We start from the raw sequence: 17,567 nt of genomic DNA, 5'->3' as shown, positions 1-17,567 counted from the left end.
GAGCTCGCTCAGAGGGGAGAGGCAGGCGAGGGCCAGCAGGAGATAAAAATGCCGAGCTGCCTCCGAAGCACCGAGCCTGTGATCGAGCTCGGCTGCGGTCAGGCCACGCCTGCCAAGCTGCACGGCCCTCAGGAGCCTGGCTGCCCTGCAGAATGTCGCTGCAGCTGGGTTACAAGCAGGGCACACAGAGGCAGCTACCAGCTCTCATTCCTGACCAGGAGAGCGTCGCCCTGGCCCGCAAGCCCTGCACCAGGTCACACTCCCAACACCTGTGGCTTTGACAGCGGTCAAACCGGCTAACTACAACCAGGGCACGGGGAAAAAATGCAAATCTGGACGTGAGGGGGGAACACATCTGTTCTCAATCACTCAACAGGTTGTTAACTCTAGGAGCTCACCCTCAGCAAGGGAACATGATGTACCCACAGGCACAGACTAGTCTGTTATTGCCTGAGCACCAGGGCATTCTGCAGACACGGCCTTAGCAGCAGCAGGTCCCGTGATGCTCAGCCTTACGTCCTGCCTCTGCAGCTGGAGCTAGCAAAGTCGTCTCCTCCTTGGAGGAGAGGACCCCTCCTTCCACAGCTTGCTTTGTCTGGGTGCCATCCCCTTTGGTATAATTCTTCCACCCATCTCTTTCAAAGGGCAACTCCCTTGGCTCCTTAAACCACTGAAATGCCATGTATATTTTGGAACCAACTGCTCTGGATTCACTGTGGCAGCAATAAAGACTCTGGAATGGAACGCTGCAGTGAGTCCAAGAGCCCTGCCTTTACTGATGTTTCCTGCAGGTGTTACTTGTGCAGACCCCTCATTTTAGGCCAGCCTCAAATCCCATGTCCTGCTCTCAAGTTTCAGCAGCCCCCAAGGGCTACATGTTGCTAAGAGTGACCCTGGACATTGGGAGCAGAGCTCTCTCTAGGTCACATGGCTAGGAGCACATCAGCCTCGCCTGCTACTCACACGGAACCAGCTCATGCAAACCAGAGGATATTCTCAGAGTCACTGGGCCTGGATCCATTGCCTTTGGGGCCCCTTGGTCCAGTGGATCAGAAGTGATTCACTCGACTCTGTGCTTGAGGGGCACCCCAACAGGACCTGCCGCTGCCCGGAGCTCTCTGCCCTCAGGGCAGCCTTGCCTGGAGCCTTGTGCCAGCTGCCTCTGGTGGGGCTCTGGGCTCCTTCTGGGTACAACAAGCGCTGTCTACACAACAGTTTTCCAAATCTGGCTTGTATTTTGCTTGCTAAACAGGCGAATCACAAGTTCACACATCATAAGCACTACTCAGGAAATGTTTTATGGCAATTTGGGTTTTGGATGAAAAGCTAACAGCGAGTCAAGTCTTTTTAATTACCTTTGCAAGCTTATCTCTCTGGTACACATTCTAACCAGTGCGCACTGCTGCGTGGGGCGAGGGTAGCAGCCAGGTCCTATCCCCAAACCCATGCTGGCCCTGGCTGCCTTTTACTGACGTGGGAAACAAACACCCAGTTTCTGGTAACAGCGAAAAAGAATGGACAGAGCCCATACCTTTGGAATGGGGAACTGGCATTCTCCTGAGCAGTAATAGGCGTCAAAGGACTTGGGGGAAATAATCCACTCGCTCCAGCCGATGTCTGCAAAATCCACCTTGAGATAGCGCCGGGCACAATACCTCGGCTCGTTCCACTGCTTCCTCCTCGCCTTCTTCAGTGTTTGCTTGTCAAACTGGAGCATCTGGCTCTTCTGCAGATGATGCTTCCTCTGCTTTTTCTTACTCCTGGCCCTGTCTGCTAGCTGCGGCTGGAAGGCCTTGTAGGGCTTTCTGCCTTCCCATCTCTCGTCCTCAGCATACTGGTACTTGGCTCCTGGAAGCTCGTTGTTCTGCAGCGGCAGCAGGATGTTTGCAGAGCGTTTTCTCCGGCGGTTATCGGCACTGCTGCTCGTGTGGCTCTCCGGCTTGGGAAGGACCCTCGCCAGAGGACGGCGGTGTCCTCGCAAAGTAGAGACAACGCTCTCCGGCTCCGAGATAGCGGAATCATTGGCGTAAATCAGGATGTAGGGTTCATAGGAGGAAGATGCTCTTTCCCAGGGATGATGGCTGGTCAGATGCATTTTAACACTGAGCAGCAGTTCCTTGTTCTGCTTTGCTTCATGCAGGAGCTGAGTGATATCCTTCCACTGCCAGGAGAGGATATCCTGGTAAGCAGAGGAGACATTTATGAGGAAATGTCCCAGGCTCCGAGTCGGGTTCCCAGCTGAAGGAAAGGTCCAAACTGAAAGATGTAGCTGAATTTCAGGCTTCCTGTGCCTGTGATGAGAACAGCCACTGGACTGGGAACAGTTCCACTTCACATGCAGCAGATCACCAATATAATAATACACCGAAGCTGACAAGACATTTTCAGACTCTGTGAGTGATGTCAAGTTAAAAACGTACATCTCCTGGCTTTCAGGGCTCCCTAGGAGAAAAAAAAAAGTACTCAGATAAGAACATGGGCATCTAAAAATGTCATCCAGAGGAGACACAGGCTGCTCTGACAGCCCTTTCGCTAAGTCAGATACGAATCATGCAGGAAGTTTTCCTCTAAAATGATCAGTTATACTGGGTACATTTAGTCATTCCATCTAGGACACCACAGCAATTTTCATGCCAGACTTAGAAGGTATTTACTAATACAGCTGAGGGCAGGCAGACAGTACTGGAGCATCCTCGTTAACCCAAAAAAGCCAATCCAGAGACCAGATCTGAGGGGTCGCGGGGTGGCACACTTGCGTCTGTGCAGGGGTAAAGAAGGCAGGGACGGCTCCTCTCACACCTGGGATGTGCCTGTGCCAGGCAGGAGTGACGCTTTCCACAGCTGCCGAGCCCGGGAAGTGGCGCTAACTGCAGGTACCGAACCCAGGGAAGGGCGGCTGACACGGCTGGTCTGGGAAACACGTGGGGGACTCTAACCCCCAGAAGGTGCAACAGCAAGGCTCAAGAGGAAGGTTTAATCTGTCCTTTAAAACTCTCTCTGGGCTGCGGTTACGCCTGTCCTCGAGAGCGAGAGAAATACAGATCTGAATGCTAAGCTGTAAAACCAGGCTGGCAGGGAAATGCAAATGCAGGAGAGGTAAGGTATGGTCAGCAGCGCCCCCCTGCCCCGCCACAAAGGGCTGGCCACATCCTGACACATTAGAGAAATGAGGATATGCAAAATTAAATGTTTTTTGGACACCGTGGCATGTCAAAAGCCTCTCCAAAGGGTTAGGCCAAGCCATGACAAGCACAGAGATTGGCCATGGACTAGGGATGGCCAGACACACCGCTCCCACCCTGCACACAATGTAGGAAGTCCTTGCCCAGGCAACTGAAAACATCATTTCCAGTACAGACCTTTCATAGACTTTGACCATCCCATGTTCTGTGTGACATTCAGTGCCTCCAGCCTGCAATATCCCAATGGCCAGTGCCATTCACTCTAAGTGTGGCAAAAGCCTGTAATCTCCGTGTGCTGCCCCATCCCTACCCCAAAAATCCAAGCAGCTTCCTCCGCTTCCAAACATTTTTGTGTCACAATATTCCAGTCAGTGCATTAAAAAAGCGGGAACTGGTCCCATTAGAAAGAGAGAACCCTTCTCCCCGGCTTAGCAGGGAATTAGCTCCATGGAGTTATGGAAAAAACTATGTTTTCTTCAGTGGAACAGAGCCAAAACAGCGGAAAGGCCAAATCAAGTAAGGAAGACACCTTCGTTTACACATTCAGCCTAATGCAACAGCCGAGCACACAGGCAACTTCCCAAGAGCTGAAAACTCACGTACCAAACACGTCCAAATTCTATTACAGGTGCCTAGGGAACTAGATTTACTTGGAATGCCATCCCACTTTTTACTCCTCAGCCAAAACCGGCTCTTGATTATGCTTGCACTAGGCATACACGAGGACCTGATCTCTGCTTGGTTTGTAATCACTGATGTAATGAGGTTAACAGGTCATCTGGCAGAGCACTGAGTAGATCAGTCTTAGGGGAACGAACTCATGGTGTCTCATGAGCACCTGTTTAAGAATTATTCCTTAAATCACTGCTCTATGTTGAGTAACAAGTTTTCATCCTAATTTTTATTATGAATGCCACTTAAAAAATCCTGCCTGTTCTAAACTGGCATATTGTATGACAAAAGAAGCTACTTTTGTTCATCAAGAAATTCTGGACAGCATGGATCAGGCACAGAAGGAGCCTATAGTTTTGGTTAAAAGCTAAACTCCAGCACCCGCTTCTGGCATGTAATTCTCTGCCAAGATGAAGCACTTGCAGCAGATGGTGCTGTTTTCCTATACAACCACCTCCAAGCTTCAGCAGCTCTGAGTTCTCAAATCTTTCATCTGCAAAATCATCTCGAAAACAGTTCCTAGTGGCCAGCACAGACATCTGTGGATTCACCAGATTCCGCTGCAAGAAACCCAACTGCACGGCCTGGGGTTCCATCAAAATTTGGGAGTACCGTGTCCAGTACCCACCTTATGCAACACCGATACCTGGTGCCCAGGTGTGAGCACTGCACTGAAATAAGTGTTCCCCGGGCTAGAAATTACCCTTAAAAATGACAGACATGCCAAGGAAGATGCAGCTTTGAAATAACTACATCTTTTGCTCAGGAAAACTTCATTTCACTGAAATGAGACTTTGCCTTTGGGCTCATAGGACACACTCTGCTGGAAACCATTCCAGAGAATAAGTTGTAAGAGGAAGAAAGGAAAATGAGGAACTGAGCTACACGCTGCTGCCTTCCAGACACCGTGAGGCCAGATTTTAACAGCAACCTCTGCTCCCCTCCACCAGATGTTCCTGCCGGCCTGAGGAGGAGTTTTCAAGACCAAGCTCTGCGTGACAGAGTTCTGTTGAACCAGCTCTGCTCGCTTCTACAGCATCGAGGCAGCAGCCACGAGCCGGGCACAAAGCTGCTCGAGGAGCGGGACGCGGCATCGTTGGCATTCACGTCAAGCGCGGTTCGGAAGGCACGGAGGGGAACACGGACAGGCAGCGGGTGTTTATCGGGTTCATCGGCCTCCTCGGCCCGCAGGCACTTCTGTGCTCACCCGTGCACTCGCCCTTTGCCCAGAGGAAACCCACAGCCCAGCAGCACCGTGGTGAGACTCGTGCTGGGACAGCCTCATGCACAAAGGACGGCAGGGCTCTCCGGGACGGGGCCAGAAGAAGGGGACGGTCCCTTGAGACTGAAAGCAGAATCGCCTGCCTTTTCTACACGTGTACTGGCACTCCCTCTTGGGGGTACCAGAGATCCCAGACTATTTACTAACAGCTCAAACCCAGCTCCTGGCACTGCAGCCCAAGTACCTGTACCTGCTGGATCTGAGGGGCACGGCCCACACTTCCTCACCTCCCTGCACCAACACACAGCTCCAAGGATGGCCTTGAAAGGATGGCCTGACTGGCATTAAAAAAGTATTTTTAAGGAAGTGCAGTAGGTCTGTCAAGACTGACATGGCCGGCTCAAATAGATTCCTGTCAGAAGGGGGATTTCAGGCATCAATAAGCTGGAATGAGTCTGCTAACATGTGGTGTGTTTACCTTTATAGAGGATGCCCTGACATTTTTATGGACTGCCAAATCTATCCCACGGGTGAAAAAGGATGCAATAACGAGGACCATTTAGTTATACAGTCACCATTAGCCATCATTTAAAGGAGATGTTAAAGAGGTGCCCTTGTGCCAGGGCCCAGTTAAGAGCGTATCGGCGTTTCCGGTGTAAAACGTTGTTCTCATCGGTTCACAGCCCAGATACAAAAGTTCACCGGGACCTGGAAACAGGAACAAGTTCCTCAACAGAAACAGATTGGGAAACCAGATTTTCTCTTGCCTCCCACCTTCCCTCTCGCTTGGCTGCTGGTTCCTAGTTAGCAATTTGCGTTCTGTGCAAAAGGAAAAGATAGGATGGGGTTCTCGCTTTTGAAAGGGCATAGGACCTGCTGCCAAACTAATTCTTTTAGCAAAGCAGGCAAGATCACAGCAGCTAGCAGCTTGATATCAAACAGCAGCCAGTTCACCTTGGATTAAAGCTATCAGTCACTCAAATAAAGAGCTTAGGTAGAAACAGCAAGGCTGCATACTCGGGACCTAAAACTTAGATTAGGGTTTCATGATACAAAGAGCACAACTCTGCACATTGCATAGCCTAAGTGCGCTGCACAGTGGCCCCCTGATCTCTTTTCTACCTCTATTAAGCAGGAAGAGCACAGCAGGTGTGAAAACTAAACACAACATCTAGCTCAAAGCTAGCACAAGCCAAGGGCATACATCCACAGCACACACAAATCTGGGCAGAAGAAGAGTCGACCTCACTCCTCCTCACAGCCACCATTCATCGCACTTGGGCTGGTGGCAGCAGGCTGGCTGGGGGAAGAGCAAATTGTGCACAGCCTGTCCTTTGATGCCAGAGCTCCTCATGCTGAAGCAATGTCTTCTAGAAACAGGGACCAGCAGGGGACTCTGAACACAGGTCACTCACGTGCACGGCACCGCTGCAAGACACACAGTGACAGGAGCCACAAAATTCCAATTCTGGGTCTGGTTCTGAGAGGCAAAACCTACAGATCCTGCCCATTTGCCTCACAGGCTTGCATATTTGGGCCCATCTGCCCACAACACAGCTTAATGTTTTAGTCCTAAAAACTACCAGGATGCTACTGCTTGCATTGTATTTATAGGGACGCAGCAAAAAAAAAAGCCAAACCAAAGAAACACACAGAAGGGAAAAAAAAAGTCTCCTGACTGAATAATTTTCAAGCTCTTGTTGCAAAGAACCCTTGATACTAATGGCGCTCAGAGGGGCCAGCATTTGGCCCAGACTGGTTTCTACAGGCTGATGGCAGCCAGCGAGGCGCGGCTTTCCCCGTGTGCGCTCCGTTTCCCCTGTCTGCGTGGGCACTTTGCACCACTACAAAGGAAAGAAAGGCCTTTTGAAAAGGAGGAGAACATAGTTCTAAAACCACAAGAATTGGCCCAGGGGCAGGTGTAATACCTAAAATGACTTGAACTTCAGTCAATAAAAAAGAGTTTAAAGTAATTTCTCACTGTATAGCTTTGCTACAACACCATTAGGAAGACCTTCCAAAAAAGCCAGGACTCATTTGCAAGCCATGTTCCTTAAGCAATGGTAGGACTAAAAATGCTTTCAGAAGCAAACCTAATTGCATTTGAGGCTTTTACCTTTCCACTCTCTTATTTTTTCCTGCTGTATGCCACCTCCAAACCCTGAGCCTGGGCAGCGACCAGCACACCTCCAGAGGCAGCGCTGAAGGTAAGCGGATTTCTGGCAGCCAGAGGTCAGGTCTCATTCAGGAGGAGAGAAGAGTCACAGACAGGACCACAGCTTCAGAGTTCCCTTGCCAGAACTGCCCGAGTGTTCCGTCGTGGCTCACGATCACCTGCCCTTCTCCCATGGTGTCTTTTAGAGCCACGACGGATGGAAAACCCCTCACTCCTGCGGCACCCACAGGCAGAGAACTGGAAAAGGCCTGTCCAAAACAACACAAGGACTACCAGAGTCATCCCAGAAATGTCCTGCAACACTAAGAAGAGCTGCCACAGAAATCACAGGCTGAACATCCCTTGACTCAAACACAGAGAAACAAATTAGGGTGGTTAAGTCCAGGAGAGAGTGGTGCTAATGTGTAACTAAGCACTCTGTGAGAGATGTACATCCTTAGTGCACTCCTCATGGATTTCGGGCCTGGGGTTTCTTTTCAGCTTTGTCACAGGCAAAGGTTCCTTCTTCTGAGCGATTCAAACTGAACAATTACGCTCTCAGATGATTTAGCAAGATTAACAGGAAACAAACTTACCCAAACAATCACATGAACATTCATCCAAATCAATGGCCAAAACCCCCAGCCCACACAAGCAGCCATCCAGCCTAGTTGTCAAGTCTGGGGCACAAGGGATTTCAGGGCAGCACCCGATGGAGGCTTCAAAGAGGCGCCACATGGGGCTGAAGCTCTGGTCCCATTCCCTCAGAGAACTGCCACACAGAAAGAGGAACTTGCTTTTAACAGATATGAGGAGGCTTGTTTTGATGAACCAGTCTTAGCTGGGTTTTGTTGGCTGCTGGTAGCAGGGCCACAGCTGCCACATGCGACGCTGCTGTTCTTTGACTAGAAACAGGGATGAGTTTCAACAAACCCTACGAGATTATGGTCTCGTCACACAACACTCCAGGGTCTCCAAAATTTGTCTGCTGGGTTACCTGGGAGATTTGGGAAAGGCCTTTCCCATGTGCTGCAGGAGAAGCAGAAGCCCCTGCAGAGGAAAAGCAAGGACAGGAAGGTTTCACAGCGACATTTGAGAGCTGTGTTTGAGAAGAGCTGCTCTCCTGGAAACGTCAGACTAAATTGCAAAGTTAAACTGCAAATGAAACCACTGAAGATCTGCTTCAAGACCTCTTGCTGTAGATGGAGGACACGCAGAAGGATCCTTGGGGAACTTCTGCTCCTAGCAGACAAAAAGCTGAGCCCTGAAGGGGCTGCCAGAGAGAATGGTAAAATGTGAAGGAGTGACAGCAAAGGCATGTGTTGAATTAACCCATGTGTCCCATTAAGAACAAGGGGGAGCCTGTGGGAGACTCAAGTCTGGAGCAAAGGAGTGCAACAGTCAAAGCAGAGGATCTAGAGACAAAGTACTTTGGAAGGGGAATACTGCTGCTGCACATGCTGTTTTCACTGCAGGCCCTGCCAGGCAGTTGGGACCAAGGAAGAAGTCAGAAAAATCCTTTCCATCGTACCCACTGCCCTGAGGAACATCAAATATAAGGGCTTTCTGGAAGCAGACTTTGCTGCCATCAATAGGAACACAAAATAAGCCGCTGCTGCTGCCAATGGCAAGAGAAAGACAACAGCTAACTGGTTAAATCTTTTGGGTCAATACTTACTAAAGTGTCAAAATTTTTTTAAAGCCAATTTATTGCTTTGGCACTTGATCTGTGAAAGTATTGGAGGAGGAGGAATGGGATTAGCAAGCAGTGTGTTTATAGGACTGCTGCCACTCAGCATCAAGCAAGAGCACCAATATAATCAGAAAAACCACAGAGATGGGATTTCAATCAACAACATTCTACGTTTAGAACAATAAATAGCTTTAGTCAGATATGTGTAACAGAGAAAATATTGCTCTGCTGGGATCATTAACAACCTCTCCTTTTGGTGGGGGCTGTAGTGAATGTACTATCCTCCCCTCTCTTGGTGGGGACAGTCACGGGCACAAGACTTTACATGGCAAACAAGTCACCTTAGAAAGGCAAGAGAGCTCTTCAGAAAGAGCAGCAGCTGGGGAGTCCTGCCTCTCAATCCTCCAAACCCAGGGTAATTACTCCAAAGCGTCTCCTGTGGACAGATAGACATGCAGGGTTGAAACCTAAGACACGAAAGCCACTCATTCCTCATTGTACTGGATCTCTGCACAGAGCTGCCTCATGAAATACCTTGTTTCTTTTGAGGCAGCAAGGAAGCCTGCCACCCAGCTGGCTTTCCTGGGACACCAAGGACTCGAAGCAAGTCACCACAACTCCCAGACAGCTCTCAGTTTTACCGAGAGGTGCTTGCCTAAGAAAAAGCCACTGGGTCAGTGCACCGGCGTAACCAAAAGTAAGAGACCAGCAAATGGGGCTTCTGTGTGTGGCATGACAGCTGTCCCACACGCAGCAAGGTTTTGGGGTGCAGTAGATAAGGGAAGGATATCGCAGCAATGGTCATCTTTGGGTTCTGGCCATTCCATTTAGCCCTTGTACCCCCACATGCACAAAAACCAGAAGAGGGAAGGGAGGGGATGTGGCACTAAGATAGTGACTTCTTCTGTTTCTGATAGGACATGGTTCTTTTGAGATGCTGACATGTTAAACACGTCCCCCTCCCTCACAGAAAATGTTTTTCATTTTCACCCATCTACTGGTGCGTGCCAGTCTGTAATCACAGAAAGATCTAAGTGCCCCTTCCAAAGATGCCAAGGTGAAGTATTTATGACACTCAAGTCGTGCTTCAACTGAACTCATCTGCCACTGCCTCCCATTGTCAGTGCTATCACCACTTGTCAGTATGAGAATGCTGCAGATAGCCTGAAGGCTCCCCAGACCGTGTCACGGCTCCCCAGACCGTGTCACGGCTCCTCACACCGTGTCACGGCTCCCCAAACCGTGTCACGGCTCCCCACACCATGTCACGGCTCCCCACACCGTGTCACGGCTCCCCACACCGTGTCACGGCTCCCCACACCGTGTCACGGCTCCCCACACCGTGTCACGGCTCCCCACACTGTGTCACAGCTCTGTCACGCACAAAGCAGCCCTTGGCTCCAACAGAAGCTACACGTGCAGACAACTAACGGGGGACTTGGGAGAAGATCCCTCACATTGCACTCAGCCATCGTGATGACAGCGATGCTTGAAGCAGAGCAGAAGCGGTAAGGCAATTAGTAAAGTACAGAACATAACGTAAAACACGACAGTCCCTGCAGGAAGCGATACTTCTCTAATTCTCTCATTTCTTCCCTGCACCGAGCTCTCCCTCCCCGGGCACTACCCCAGCGATGCTCTGACGCCGCTGCTCGGGGCTGCCCCGTGGCCGAGCCCTGCCCGACGCGGTCGCCGCTCCGCACTCACCTGCCGGCAGCGGGCGGAAGCCTCGCACCGTGTTGCCCCGGCGGAGCCAGGGCCCGGCCGGTGTCGGCGGCTCCCAGCTGCCGCGGTACTGCTCGTAGAGCCTCAGCATGTGCTCCGCCACTCTGTCCGCCGCCGCCGCCGGCCGCCCGGGCCGCCGCTGTCCCGGGCCGTCGTCACCCGCAGCCGGCCCGGCGCGGGCGCCCCGCACGGCCCCCGGAGCAGCCCCGCGCCGCAGCCCGAGCCGGCGCGGCCCCCCCGCGTCCCCCCCCAGAGCCAGGCACAGGCAGCCCCATCCCAGGCACAGGCACAACACCCAGCGGGCCGACGCCGCCATCCCGGCCCTCGGCGCGGCCGGGCGCGCTCGGGCCAGCCGAGCCCGGGGCTGCGCGGAAAGCGCGCACGGGGCGTCCTCTTTCTGGAGAAGGGAGAAGGGGAAAAGGGGAAAAAAAACCCCAAAAACACGAAAAAAAGCGGGGCGGAGGAAAGCTCCACGGTCTGAACCGCCCTCCCTTGGCGGCGGGAAGCGAGGGGTTTTATTCCCGGCCGCGCAGGTTGCTGGCGGGGCAGAGCCGAGCACACACCGGGGGAAGCGGAGATCGCCCCGCCCGCCCTCGCTCCGGCGGGGGCCAAGTGCGGGGAGCCGCCACCCCAGGGGAGCGCAGCGACGGGACGGAGGGAGGGGATGCCCTGCAAACTCCATCCCCCTGGGCGGACGGCGATCGAGGCGGAGGACGGTCCCCTGCCCGCCTCCACCCAGCCCCTCCCAAAAGCCGTACAATAATGTGATCGCATTAAAAAAAAAATAAATAAAAAAATACCACGAGTGGCAGCGCACTCACCCTTCTCCCCTGGAACGTCTCAAGGCTTGGCTGGGAGCGGAGCACAGTCCACCGCGGGCAGGTGGAAGCGATGCTCACCGGGTTGTGCTGGGGTTCTGCCTGCCCCTCCTGAGCACCAGCCACGCTCAGTGACCCCCGGCTTCCTCCAGCCGGGCCGGGACAGGCAGAGGTGCCCTCGGCAGCCGGGAGCCCGTGGGAAGGGACGTGCACCCAGAGAAATCCTGCACGGGAGGTCTCCTCCGCTTACAGCAGGGCACGGAAAGGTGTTCCCTGCTCGGCTGAGACAATTCCATGTGCCTCCCGCATTTGCTGTCTTTCAGCACCAAAAGGACAGCAGCAATGTCTCCTCCGCCCTTGGCAGCGCCACAGCCTCACACAACAGCCCAGCACACAGGACACTGCCCCGTACAAAATCTGCTTTGCAACAAAAGGGTGCCTCATCTGTACATCGGGCAGGGAACACACGGCAGGCGGAAGAGGAGCCTCGCTGCAGTGTCACAGTTTCTAAGTGTGCTGGCTCCCAAAACCAGCTGGGTTTCTAAGCTGAAGAAGGGAGACAAGATTGGCGTACAGCACACACACGAGCTTAGCACGCAGCATTTTGAGCACAGGGCGCTCGGATTTTCCACGGGCTGCAGCAAGCCTATCATTATCCAGCCCTAAATAGAACACTAGGACACATTATGTATTGCCTCTCAAATGACACTGAAATTAGGATCGGTAGCAATCCTGTTACGCAGAGAGGCGAGTGCCCGCCAGCAGGTAGGGAGGAAAGTGCAGATTCTCAACAGCAATGATTTTTATGTGCTCCTACATGTGAAGGCTCAGACACAACCCAAGGCAGTGACTCCTCTCCAAACAGTGCTGAGGCACCGAAGCTGCCGTGTGCATCTCCAAACACTATCCGTACATGTGGAAATGCCCACCACGTCACTATCGATGCATATAAGTACCATTACCTCTACTTTCCTCTAGGTAAGAAATGCACATTAGTGTAATATAAAAGCTAAAAATATAAGTAAACATAATTAGTTCGTAATTAAAACATTACCCTATGATTGCTTTTTTTGGACACGAGTAATAAAACCAGTGCAGATGCATGCAGAAAAAAACCCAAAATTATTTAAACTGATGGGTAAAAAACTCATCACAAGCAGTAGTCCCTGGCTCATATCCATGGCAAAACTGTCAATCCCAAACAAGAATCTTTATGCGACTGGAAATAACCATTTCAGTTTCAGTCGTGTTTTTTCCTACTGTTGAAAGAAGCAACATAAAAAAAAAAAAAAACAAAAACAACCCCAAGGAACAACACACCACAAGTCTTTAAATAAAAACTGGCACAACTGAATCCCGTCCCATGCCCACAGCACCAAGCGATTTGCTGAAAGATGTGATCTTTTGCAAATCTCCAACACATCCTCTGAGATGCTCCCTGACTCTTGAGATCAGACCACTGTAAATCGAGATTTACCTGAGTTAAAAAAAAATATAATAAACCCTCAGAGACATTGTGTATCTGTAACACCATTCTCAGGCAAAGGGGGATTAGACAAAAACTTTTAGTTCAGCATGGAAAGCTCAAGCACCCTATGGCTGAGCTTTTATTTTAAATCTTATAAGCGTTAGCAGAAAGCCCTGTTTATGCGACATTAAATCCAAATTTGGTTCCCGGAGCCTCATCCCAGCACCTGATTGCAGCTAAGTGTCTAAAATAGAAAGCTAGCCCTGTACAGTCCTGTTACAGCCAGTAAGAAGAGAGAAAGAGGACATGGGGTGTGAAACAGTAAGGAAAAAGTGACTTCTCGGGGCATGAGGAGCCCTCTCCAAATCCCCCTTTTCACACCGCTGCCGCAGTTCTCTGAGCACGGGACGCAGGCACATGTAGGATTTAAAAAATTCCTTGCTTCATGGCACAGTTTAAAAATACCCCCCATCCCGTGAGATTTTTAATTGCCAGAACCTTGTGAGAGCACCACAAGTGTCAGGAGCTCCTCTCCACAGCAGAGTTCTCACACCTGACCTCTGAGGGGACAGCGCTTCTGTGCTTCTCTGCTATTCCTTTTCTGCTTCTTCCACAGAAGCACTGCAAACCAGTTATCCAGACACATCCTGCCCTTCAGCTACAGCCAGCACAACTCCAGGCCCTACTGGGCCTGAGCAGCTCCATCCTGATCACCACAGTCTCCATCCAGCCTGTGCAGCAACCTGGCCTTTTAATTCCTTCGCCCCGGGCAGACAGCAGGCTCCAATCCAAATAAAGTTTATTTAAATGGTGAGCAAGTCCTGTGCCATTGTCAGGGCCAGCCTCACCACCCTCCAGCAGCCCATTCAGAAGTGCTATTTAAAGCCTCCACCAAAACTTCAGGGTTTTCACTTTTTCAGAGCTTGCCACCGAGTGCACAACCCGGTAACTTTGCAGTTATTTGTTCCCTTCGCACAAGCACTCGGAAGTCCCAGGGAACAGGAAACCACAAATACTCCTTCTGGAGGAAATTAAATAATTACATATTTGCATAACAAAGTGATATTAGCAAAATCTGTTCAGCATGTGAAGGCTAACCCCACACTCGTGCTGCTATTTGCCTGGCTCTCAGCTGTCGCGGAGTTCACTTAGCACATCACCCTCCGCTGCTGCGGCTCCCGCATCCAGCTCTCCTGGATTGTCATCTGGAGAATTCCCCACTGCAGCTCTGCCTCGCACCAGCCCTCTGCACATCTGTTTGGCTGTCTCAGATGGGCTTCTGTGTGCTCTGCTATGGCAGGGCTCCCGACACCGACTCTTTGGGTCAGTGACACCAGCCCTGCCCCAGCGGTGCGCTCCCAACCCCACAAGATCACCCCCACCCTCACCAGACCCCCCAAGCCACGGTTAACGTCTGCTGTCCCGCGTCCAGGGACCTTGTCCCTTCTCCCTGGGGTCACTGTGCTCTGCAGGACCACCGTACACACTGGTCTGTATCACTTCCTTGCATCCCTGACACACACTCGTTCCAGGTACACCGGGTACCAATGAGAACAGCGAGCAGCACGTCATCTGGCGGTGCTTGGAACCACGCTACCCAATCCAGCGGTGCTTGGAAGCACGCTCCGTGGACCTCACCCCCATCACTGGAAACAAGGAGGCACGTGCTCCTCGGAATGTTCCTGCTCGAGGCCCCGGAGACGCACACCAAGCACAGCCTTTCACGAGGCAGGCCGAGGTGGGAAGCTCAGAGCAAACCCCCTTGTGCACACAGCCATTCCCTGTGTCCCCTGTGCCGGCTTCTCCAGGCTCGCCAGCTGGGCTGGCTGTTTGCTCAGGTGGCCAGCAGCAGCCTTCCCCCTGGAGGGGCCTTCCAGCAGAGTTTCTTCTCTCGGGCCCCGGGATCACATGTTTCTCTCACCACAGAGAGCTTCTGCTGCAGGACCTGTAAGAACTGCCTGGAGGCAAGCCGAAATAAAACACGCCGTGAGCGGACAACAGCCAAACAAGAAGAACCGTGTTCCCCTTCCGTGCAAAAAGCCATGTTCTGCACACACAGCTCATCTGCGTGGCCGCAGTCCGTTCAGCACCTGTGTTTTTGTTTTCTTTGCGGTGGGAACTGCGGCTTGGCCTGCACTGCTTGTCCCTGCCTGCCTCGCACAGAACTGCCCGAAGGTTTTAGTCATCTGTAATCTGATTTCTGGGTGTGGGGAAACGGAGTTAAGGGTACAGTTTCCCCGGCTGCCCCTTTCACAGATGGCTAAAAGGAGAACATCTAATGACCAAACACTTTGTACTAAATATCGGTAACAACTCTGCTGTGAATGTGCTGGTGGCTCAGCAGAACAAAGCTCCTCAGTACCAAGCTCCTGCTACTTTCCAGCTTCACTCTATCATCCAAAACAACCGCCACAACAACGGATCCCAGTGTTGTCTCAAGACCAAAGACCCAGACACTGCATAAAAAGAACAAAATTATGATTTCGGTGGGGTGCTGAAGAAATAGAAAACAATTGAAAACACAGACATGCTAATATAACCTGCAGACCTTAACTGATGCACACAGTTCAGATGTGCTGGAAAAACACCTGCAACTCTCCCCACCGGTACAAAATCTGGATTTCCAGGGATCCACTTGCCCATCAATGCCCAAAATCAGTTCCCTTACAGCAGCGTGCAAACCCCCTACCTGCAGCAAACGTCACAATCGGCAACCAGAGGAGGATCTCCTTTCAGAAAAACACTTGGACACTTCCATGCACCTTATGTTTACATCAAGAAGTAGTTTTGGGCTGGACAGATTGCATTTGCTTCTGCTCAAAAGCCACAGGGCCTAAGAATATACACAGGAAGCTTTCATGTGGTTATCAGTCCCTGGAACACTTCTCTCTTGATTACCATGTGTTTTGCATGTCCACTTTGTGAGTCTTATGAGTCTGATCAGGGCTGAACAGTGACAAGATTTCGGGAACAGCACCCAGCGCCGTTTCAGGGAAATGGGGTGTAAGGCTGCTAAGTTACTTTTTTATGCTCTGTCCTGTTTGCCTGAGAAAACCAACCTTTCCCTTAGAATGCAAGCCAGACCACAGAAGGGTTTGGGGACAGATTTCCACTTAGGGCAGCGGCCAGAGCTTCCTCCAGTTAGTACTGGCAAAGGACTACAGCACGTCACTTGGGAGCTTCCATTTTGTGGTAATGCTCAGGGGTCCTTGACTTGGGACATGAGAAGGGGCACGACACCAGGAGGGCAGCTCGCATGCAAGCACGGGTGGGCAAGGAAGCAGATGGCTTTCCTGAGCAGCCAGCGATCCTGTGAGTTACTCCTGACTACCATTCCTTCACCACAGATACCAAAGCTCACATTTTGTCTCCAGTGGCGTTCATTGCCCAAGCCAGCAGTGATCAGTCCGATTCAAGGCTTTCGGGTGCTGTGCCAAGGCGACCTGGAGAAGCATCACAGTCTGTGTACTCTGCTTTTATCAAGCATTAATTTTTTGTTGAAATACTGTATGTGATGAAATTACTTGCAGGTCTCTGCTGCAGCATAGGAGATGAGTAGATTCAGCTCAGGGTACTGAGGCATTTTTCAACCAAATGTTTATTCCAAGACCCTGATTGCTCAGACCTCGCCAAGGATGTGGGAAATGCAGTCGCATATCCATTCTTCACTGGATCTTTAATTACTGACATAGCTTAGACAGCAGAGCTTGGAAAATGCAGCCACAAAAGCCAGTAATCTCAGACCCACCCTGAGCACATCAAGGGCTGTTCTCTGCCTTTTCCTGCTCCTCCCTCTCCTTAGAATTTCAAAGATGCCAGCTCTTTTCCAAACAACAGTTTTGGAAGACTCTTTTCACAAAGAGTTAAAGCAGATCTCCCCCCCCTCCCTATCAGTTCTGGTTCCTGCAAGTTAATCACCAAGAAACAGCCTGTGGCCTCCTGGGTGCAGGCACGGGCTCTCTCTCACCCAGGCCAAGCCTTAGGCACCAGCTCTGCTTACAGCAGGAGGTGCCTCCCCAGAGAAACCCTCACCTTGTCTGCCACGACATCACCTGTACCTGCAGCAGCCGGCACCACATGCACGAGTAGAAGTTAGCCGTCATTTTTGCTAGGATACAGCTGGCAGCTGAAGGAAGGACTAGTTTTGCCATTCAACCATCCACTAAAAAGCCTGGAATCCCACCTTCAGCCACAGCTGTTTCCTGGTGGAGCTGGCAGGGAGAGCGGTTCCTCGGACACCTGCGTGTGGCAGCAGTCACAGGAGCAGCCCTGGCAGCAGCACACGGGGCTCTGGCTGATGCCCAGGCAGCAAACCCCCAGCACAGACTGTCCCCACTGTACAAACAGAACTACAGGACGCTGCAGCCTCACTAAAAATACCCCATTTGTGCCCACAATTAACAGGCAACGCCCGCATCGGCCCCCACCACACAAGCCAGAGCCGTGCACGCGGAGCCGGAGCAGACGTGTCCGAGTGTGTGGCGCTGGGCTCCATGCTGCCACGGCCCCTCTCCCCCCCACATTTTATATTTAAAATATAAATTTTAAATATACAGCACAGCTAATGCCAGGATGTGACCCCATGGCCCGTGGAGCTCCCCTGGAATGAGGGAACACACGAGGCAGTACTGC

General features: G+C 51.7%; 1 protein-coding gene across 1 annotated transcript; it reads right to left on the bottom strand.

The window, feature by feature from the left end:
* Positions 1–1,531: 1,531 nt before the first annotated feature.
* BMP3 (bone morphogenetic protein 3) lies at positions 1,532–10,965 on the bottom strand (the record flags this gene model as incomplete). Its single annotated transcript, XM_088056996.1, has 2 exons — positions 10,632–10,965; positions 1,532–2,442 (listed from the first exon to the last, which is right to left on the bottom strand). Coding segments are annotated over exons 1-2 (1,245 nt in total), but the record flags the coding sequence as incomplete, so codon positions are not given.
* Between the last annotated feature and the right edge of the window lie 6,602 nt (positions 10,966–17,567).

The sequence above is a fragment of the Pseudopodoces humilis genome, chromosome 6, assembly GCF_049639895.1.
Source record: "Pseudopodoces humilis isolate 2021_Gansu_Grassland_sample_001 chromosome 6, ASM4963989v1, whole genome shotgun sequence".
NCBI lineage: Eukaryota > Metazoa > Chordata > Aves > Passeriformes > Paridae > Pseudopodoces > Pseudopodoces humilis.
This window is presented reverse-complemented; position numbering and strand designations above follow the sequence as displayed.